General features: G+C 39.4%; 1 protein-coding gene across 1 annotated transcript in view; it reads right to left on the bottom strand.

The window, feature by feature from the left end:
• Positions 1-1,601: 1,601 nt before the first annotated feature.
• The window catches only part of LOC140930501 (non-homologous end-joining factor 1-like), a 21,172-nt gene continuing 14,457 nt past the window's right edge, over positions 1,602-8,316 (bottom strand). Inside the window, exons 6-8 of the mRNA XM_073380219.1 lie at positions 7,034-7,148; positions 4,168-4,397; positions 1,602-3,470 (exon numbers count right to left, since the gene is read on the bottom strand). Coding sequence (XP_073236320.1) covers positions 3,378-3,470; positions 4,168-4,397; positions 7,034-7,148 — 438 coding nt within the window. The 3' untranslated portion in view covers positions 1,602-3,377. The remainder of the gene's footprint in view (positions 3,471-4,167; positions 4,398-7,033; positions 7,149-8,316) is intronic.

The raw sequence follows: 8,316 nt of genomic DNA, 5'->3' as shown, positions 1-8,316 counted from the left end.
AGGATCATTATCTTGTGCTGAAAGGTAAAGGTCCATAACTCGTAACAGCTCCTAACTGACAAACCTGAGGCCGACGGTTTGCCGCGCCCAATATACCCACCCTCTCTTCATCAGTGTCCCGCTTTACATGTATTCAAAGCTGCTTAAAGCTACACGTCGATACACGGAAAGGAAAAAGTCGGAACAACGATTTGAAGTCACACCTAGGAATCGAGCTTTGACCCTCCGGCACAAAAGGCCGCGCACTAAGAACCTGTACTAATCCATTCTCCTGTACTTGAATTACTTCTACGCATGATATAGCCTCCCCAAAAAGAAGCAGAGATATCCAGTGTACTCCGAAGAAAGCGCAAGAAAAAAACACAGACCCGCCTACATCGTCACATGGTTTTAAACGCTGGTGTATACGAACATCACGCCGTCTCAATATTAATTTTGAACAAACTACAACATAAATTGGGGAGGAAACAAACGCGTACGGCGCCACTTTCTTTTATAGTATGGTTCTGTTTTATGGCAAAATATTGAGAGTTGATGGATCAAATAAATTTGTGATACATTATTGTATAAGGCAGATATTAATAAATAATATAGATAAATATGTAAATTGTACTCTTCGCCGTTTTGGACCACGTGTTGGATTTCTAGTTGTTATTTATTAGTTTGGTTTAAGCAGATAGTGTTCAAGTTTCCAGGGTATGGATGTTTTAAGACGAGTTTTAAATGTTTGAATTCACAGTTAAATATTGAAGTTTAGGACAAAGAGTAATACAAACAGGAAAAGAACGCTTGGCCAGAATTAGACTGAAATCTATGGTGACTGCAAAACAAAGGTTTGTCGCCTTACCGATCAGGTGGGTTGCCATATTGCGGCGTTACTAAATTACAACTACTGTACATACCGATCGTAGCGAGAACCATACTGACAAAGAAGCACGTGTCCGATCAAATCAACTCGACATCTCGAAAAAATGATCCGCTAAGCTCGCAGGAAAGATATAAAAAGAAACCGGTTAATATGTAAAGTTGACAAAGTTTTGCCTGCGTTCACCTGACAACATGCTCGTAATCAAACAAATGAATGACACTGAATGACAGTTTCGACCTGAAAATAATGGATAACCAAACGAAAGTTTAATAAATGGCTTATTCTTCCGCTGGTTCATATCAAACTGTCAACATTTTTCAAAGTTCCAGACATAGAGACGACAAGTGACATTTCTCGTTTGCACCTGTCGTATAATCAAGGGTGTTTTTTTGGAGCACAATTATGTCTTCACGACAGCGAGATAGTAAACTTAAACTGCATGGCCAATAAAACTGGCAAAAATTTTCTTGGTTTTTCAACAAGCTGCTTGCTTGTACTGGAAGCATTTCCACTTCCGGGTATCAAACTTATCTCAAATTACAATAAAACTCGAGTGACTTGACAACAACTTTTAAAGCCAGTTTCTTCTTTTTTAAAACATCGTGTTTTTTCGTATTTAGTTCTAAATAGCTGCTAACTAATGAGTTTTATCCAAATCTTCCTGATATTTACTCTATTTCTCATTTTAAATAATTTATTTGTCTTCGTTATTAAGACATTTGTAGCCACAAGAATTTAATTAAACGGACAATTCGCCGCCCAAGAGTACAGAAACGTTCCATAACAAAAAATAAATTAAATAACAACGAGTATTTTCAAAGCAGACTTTGCTTTTTCGAAAATTTCACGAGTTATGTTTTTGTTAAATAGAGACTTCGCATAACGCAGACTTGATCTAGGCACAATAAAAAAGAATATATTCTACAAACAAGTACGTGAGTTATTCCGCTCCGTGGCAAGGCTCAACCTCCACTTCCTTTCATGGCTGGGTGTGTTTTCATAGCAACATCGTGCTAAAATTTAACACTCTCAGGTTTTGGCCATTGCTCATCTCGGCTATCACACCCTGAAAAAGCCTGTTTTTGGATTTGTCGAAGACATTCACAACGTACTTTTTGAAAAAGGGCGTTCATGTTAAACCAACAGAACGATCTGTGATAGGCCAGTTACACTCGCTCACTTATCTTCATTCTATTGCCATTGAAAGAATACTCTTTCAATACTCTCTTCTTCACCTTAAAGATGAACCTAAGTTTCGGCGAAACTTAATGTTTAACAATCAACCACTTCAAAAAAACATTAGTATTTGCATACATTGTGTGTTGTTACACTTTCTCATACGTTGTAACTATTGATTCGTCTGGGCAGAACTTATCAGTGTTTCTTTACAAGAAAGACAGGGGAGATTCTATAATGGCTTTAGGGAACGCAGACTGAGAGTGAAGCAAAAAACGACAAAATTCGGTCAATTTAAAAATCCCACATTACTACGAAAAGTGGTTTAGAGCTGGGAGGGTTAGTTACTCAATGGTTGGTGAAACCGGAGAAATCAAAATGGCGCCAAAATAATCGCTTACAACAACAGGATTCCTGCCCCCGCTTAAAACAAACTGCACTTTGTGCAGAACAACAAACTAGACACGCACATGTAAAACAGAATTATTTAGGTCTCTGTCCATTTCAAAATGACTTTTCACGCTAAATCTCAGAGCCCTTGATTTCAGTAAACTCAGATTTATTAACTGGCATGTTTTAAGTGTCTCCGAGAAACCGGCACGTTAAAACGTACAATCAGTAAAATGAACTTCTTCAAGTACAACGGCTGTAAAAAAACAGCGGGTGTTTTGTTTAAGGACCCCATCAAGAAGAAGTTTCAAGCCGTTTTTAAGTATGATTTATTTCATTTTCGAGAAGATAAAGACGTCAGTTATAAATTCAGTATGACGAATAAATTGTCCTTACTTAGCATTTTCTCTCTTGTTCCGGTAATTTTAAATGTAAGCGGCTTGGTCTACTCACAACAAAAATCTGAAGGAAGATGTGACATACGAGTAAATTTTCGTGCTAAGTTAAAAGAAGTTGTTGCTTTCAACGATGGCTTTTATTCCATAGGTTGTTTTTATAACTAAATGCAGAACTGTCTTTCCCTTTGTATTAGGGCAGTAATCTCGTAAAATATTTAAAGACGCGCAACTTAATTGGAAAACACGTTCAATAAACATTGTACAAAAAATTGCATATGAAGACACTTCTAAAAACCGAAACCAAGATAGTGAAACATGTCATACAACTGTCAACAAATCATAGATAAGTAGAAACACAATTAAGTGAACCCCATTAAAACGCACTGTTATAAACTTTTCTTTTTTTTACCGATAATTAAACTACTGGCAAAATCTCTTGATAAGCAACTAATTTGGTGGGGAAAGGTACGTACCGTATAAGCACAGTTCCGCATAACTCATGACAGCTGTAAACTTAAATAAAAATTGCAAGAAGTGTGATTCGATCACAAGTTTATCTTGCGTTTTTTCCTCTTCTTTCTTTCAGCTTCCTCGGTTAATTTTTTCTGCAATGCTTCTCGTCTTTGAAGCTCCATGTCCTGGGTAAAAGACAAAAAGGATATGATAACATGCAAGGCAGGCAGCGCTACATTTGGGCCTTTCCACCTTTCTGATGGTTAAAATGCGTGTGGCCTAAAACGTGTGGTAACCTGTTTAAACCAAGTGTTCAAGCTTTGCTTCCATGAATATATAAAATAAAAATGAATAACAATTTAGAGGTAGCACAACCTTACACATAGCGGTTCTTCGTCTGCCATTCCTGTTTTAATTAATATCTGGCAATGTTGGTTTTAGTGGAGAGGGGAAAACCGGAGTACCCGGAGGAAAGTTTTTCGGAGCAAAGGAAGGACCAAAAACAAACTCAACCCATATATGGCGTCCACGCCGGGATTTGAACCCGGGCCACACTGGAAGGTAATAAAACTCAGAATGGAGAGCCAAGCAGTAAGCATTGCGAAGCTAAGCGTGAGTCCGCTAATGGTTGAGAAAGTGATAATGGCGTGAGCTTGTAAATTAGTATTTTAGGGTCTTTTAATATCTTTATTTCATCAAAATTTTAGTCTATGATAGTGGAATGTAAATTCGTCATATGATGACTGCCGCTTAAAAGCGAGCCAAACGTGTGTCCGCTAATTTTACAAAGTCGAAATTTTAGTCTATGATAGTGGAATGTAAATTGGTCATATGTCAGTAAGCATTACTACTGCTCATCTATTTATTTTTCCCTTTTCTTACCTTCGAAGGTGAACCTGCAGGTGATGACATTCCAGACTTCGAAGGTGACGTAACAGGTGTCTTCCTAGGGGATCGCTTGGGTGACGTGGTGTAGGGTTCATCGTCTTTTCCTAGAAGGGAGGGTGGAGGCAGATCGGTCCATGAAGGGGCACTTGGACCCCCCACTGCTCCATACGCTACTGATCCATAAAGCTCATCATCATCGTCATCATCATCATCATCATCCAGCTCTAAAGGAGGAACACCATAAAGGTTCTAACTGAGGTACAACTAAAGGAACCCCGCTCTGTTAGGACACCCGCTTACAAGGGACAGGAGGTTCCCAAGAAAAGATCATATTTTCTGTTACTTTATTGAAATTTAATGCACACACCGGCCAGTACTGATAACGGACATTTTTATGTGACCCAGGTGAAACGCAAGCATCCAAAGTACACACCTTGCTTTACACTGATTACTGCAAACTGGTGGGAACCTGACAAAATACGCCAATAGTCTTTTTTTCAACATTTAACATTCCGACCGTCTGACTGAGCCACAAACTGAAAGTGACGAGGATATCTATTTGCCGAGTTAGGATTCGAGTTGGATTTTCGATTTAGATTTTCGAGTTAGGATTCGAGTTAATATTCGGGTTGGATTTTCGAGTCGGATTTCGAGTTTGGATTCGAATTGCATTTTCTAAATGGATTTTCGAGTTAGGTTTCGAGCTGGATTTTCGAGTTAGGATTCGAGTTGGATTTTCGAGTTAGAATTCAAGTTGGATTTTGGAGTTAGGAATGGTCAATTGACATGAACTTTGACATGAACATGAACTTTCACGAAGTACGATCAGCTTTGCAGAATTCAATATGTCCAGGAATGGTCAGCGGTTTACACATCGTCCTCTTTTGAAATACAGAATGTATAGGGATGATCACGAGAATGTAACGAGAAAATTTCTCTTAATTATAGAGAATGATAGGCTGAGAGCAGTCTCTTATTTTTCTCTGCAAAGTTACTGAACGCGAAACTCAAGCACGAGAGCCGCGATAAACGAGGGCGTCAGCCCAAGAAGAAAAAATAAGACATCTTTTCTCGTCTCGTACCAATCCCTTATTGTAACGTAACGTCGTGGTTTGCAATCGCGCTGGCTGAGATAAGAAGTAGACTGATTTTAAGACAAAAGGCGGGCTGCAAGTAGAGTGACGAGCTTCGGTGTCACTTATGTCCAGAAACGCACGCAATGGCGAAAATGGCGAAAGATCGCCAGAGGGCTGGCAATTCAAATTGGACGCCAAAAGTGGCTCCTTGGAGAGTGACGATTTTGGCGAAAATGGCGAAATTGGCGATTTTTGCGAAATTGGCAATCTGGTAAAAATGACAAAAAATCACCAGGCCCCTTGGCGAGTGGCGATTTTGGCGAAATTGTTCGGGGTGGGTGTCCCAGAACAACTTTCGCAGCTTTATTCTGGAGGATCTGTAATTCTGTATTGTATTATTTAACGGTAATCGAATAGTGGGAGAATTAGGGCATTGTAAAGGCTAATTCTTGTTTGTAGCGGCAATAGGTTCCTGATTCTTCTAATTAAGCCTATGGTCTGATTAATCTTCACGCTTATAAAATCGACATGGTCTGCCCAGGATACAGATTGGTGAAGTATAACATCTAGATATTTAAATGACTCTGTTCTTTCAATACAGGTGCCTTCTAATTTAACCGAAAAGTCTTGAATACGATTCAGTTTTTGATGACTTCCAAAGATGACAAAATTACATTTCGATATGTACTAGAGTAAGGCGATTTCTGGAGAACCACTCCGACACAGTTTGTAAGTATGCATTAGTGCGACTTTCAAGATCACTGACGTTTTTGGATGAATAATATATTACAGTATCGTCCGCATAAAGAATAATATCGCTCGCCTAATGACAATCCGATCATTTACATAAATCAAAAACAGTAGAGGTCCAAATACGATACCCTGGGGTACACAGACAGGCACTTCGGTCGGTGCAGAGTGCGCATTGCCAACTGATGTGATCTATGACCTGTTTGTGAGATACGATCTAAACCACCAGGTGGTAGCGAAGATAAGACCTGTGTTCGTCAGCTTCTGTAATAGCAAGTGATGCTCCACTGTATCGAAGGACTTAAAGAGGTCCAGAAAAACAGCTCCTTTCAAACTGCCAGTGTCCATATTCTGAAGGATGTTGTCTGAAATGAGCCAAGGCTGTCCCCGTTGATAACTTAGGTCTAAACCCAAATTGTTTGGAAGTAATAATCTCATTGTTCCTAAGATGACCGTATATTTGGGTGTAGACCACTTTTTCTAGGATTTTACTTATGGTTGGCAGAACAGTAATGGGCCTGTGGTTATTTGCAGCAACCTCGTCCCCAGGACACTTTTCCCTGGCTTTGGAGCTCTGGGGACGAGGTTGTGTTTGCATCGCACTTTTCCAGATTTCCAAATGGAGGGGAAGGTGCAAGTTTCAAGATAGAGATTGAATAATCTAGTTAGACTGGCACTGATTACTGAGGCTGAATCTTTCTTTTAGCTGACGAAGAAAGTCTTCAGTAATTGGCTCGAAATTAAATTCACGGAGCGGACTCGGGGTTTACTGTAGGCATTGACAAGATATAGGACCTGCAAGACTTAAGCTTTTGCGCTAATTTATCTTATTGGAGCGTGGCTGTCAGCAACGTGAATAAAAAGCTTATTCCGATTGTTGACGGCGGTATCAATGCCCTCCTCGTTTAGTGCGAAGTGACATATTTTTCTCATCAAATCAGAGAACCGTATAAGTCTCCTGGTAAGCGTTATTGATTTAGTTCAGACATCAATTGGAAATAAATTATTATACACTGATCCAATGAAAACATTACCTGGAAGATCTTTTTCCGCTAACCAGGCCTTCTTGATCATAACTTGTTTGTACAGTTCACATGAAGCGTCGTCAAACCCTTTTGTTACAGAATCTTTCACTGCATCCTCGAAACCCTAATGGCATGGATGGACATTGCGTTAGCTCTCCTGTTTTAAAAAGTAGTGTTTTCTCAATACGGATAATAACAACCCTTATTTAATATTCATTCAAAATATTTCTCTCTTTCTGATTGGGTCAAATCACACGGCAAATTCTTCATAACAACCTAGCGTTGATCAAATTTGGAAGACGTTTGTGATCTATGGAAAATGCCTCAATTGCATTTGAAAAATTCAAAGGAACTTTTACGTTAAGATCTTTTGAAACAATGCATTGCGGGCAAGTTATTATAAAGACAAAATAATTAATAACTCAGTTGCTTCATCATTTTAGAGAAAACAACACTTTATTTATACGGGTACGTGACGACTGCGCAGCGGGAGCCCGCTTTGTTTAATCACGTGTCAGCGTAATCGGGTAATGGGCATCCCCTGTAACCCTAACCCAAATCGCCAAGGTGATATGAGAAGGGGATGCCCATATCACTAGGGTTTGGGGAGTGGGGATGCCCAAAGCGCGGGGATGCCCATATCACTGTAACAGCGCAGTAGCTAAGAGCACTCAATGTGGCCCATGTTCAGTCCCCCTCGTCGACGTCACATGTGGGCTGAGTTTGCTGTTGGTTTCCACGTTCTGGTTTTCCCCTCTCTTTTTGCCTTTTTCCTCTTTCTTATTTTACTATATCGCGCTCATTTGCGTATGGTTCGAAAGACCTCTTCCCCTTGCACAAGTCATGAATTTTCTGCTTTTAAAAAGAAAAACTGCCCAAAGAGAAATCAAGAGAAGAGAAAACGTGTTTTGTGATCTATTCGTTGTATTCGATTTATTTCGTTGATTTCTTAGTTGCCCTTTCTTTACCACCTGTTTGCCTGTTTAAAAAGCTATTAACGGATGGAATCACACGACCTCTGTTTTTCATAAGATCAGCTATAATTAGTCGAAATACGCTGTAATTGCCGTTCGATTATTTCCTACAATGTCAAATTAAACTGAGTTTATAAACTAAAAGGCTTCATGAAATATTTACTGCTTAGCTAAAATACAGAAAGAAAGGAAGCCACAGGGGCGACAGAGTTATGTTTGACATTGATGCAAATAATTCGCATTGCGACTGGACAAATAAACGGCGTGGCCGATAATGGCGTCCTTTTAAATTATGATCTTGCGATTAGTGATTAGTTC

Source organism: Porites lutea, chromosome 3, assembly GCF_958299795.1.
Source record: "Porites lutea chromosome 3, jaPorLute2.1, whole genome shotgun sequence".
Classification (NCBI taxonomy): domain Eukaryota; kingdom Metazoa; phylum Cnidaria; class Anthozoa; order Scleractinia; family Poritidae; genus Porites; species Porites lutea.
Note: the sequence above shows the minus strand (reverse complement) of the source record. Positions and strands in the feature narration are given on the sequence as shown.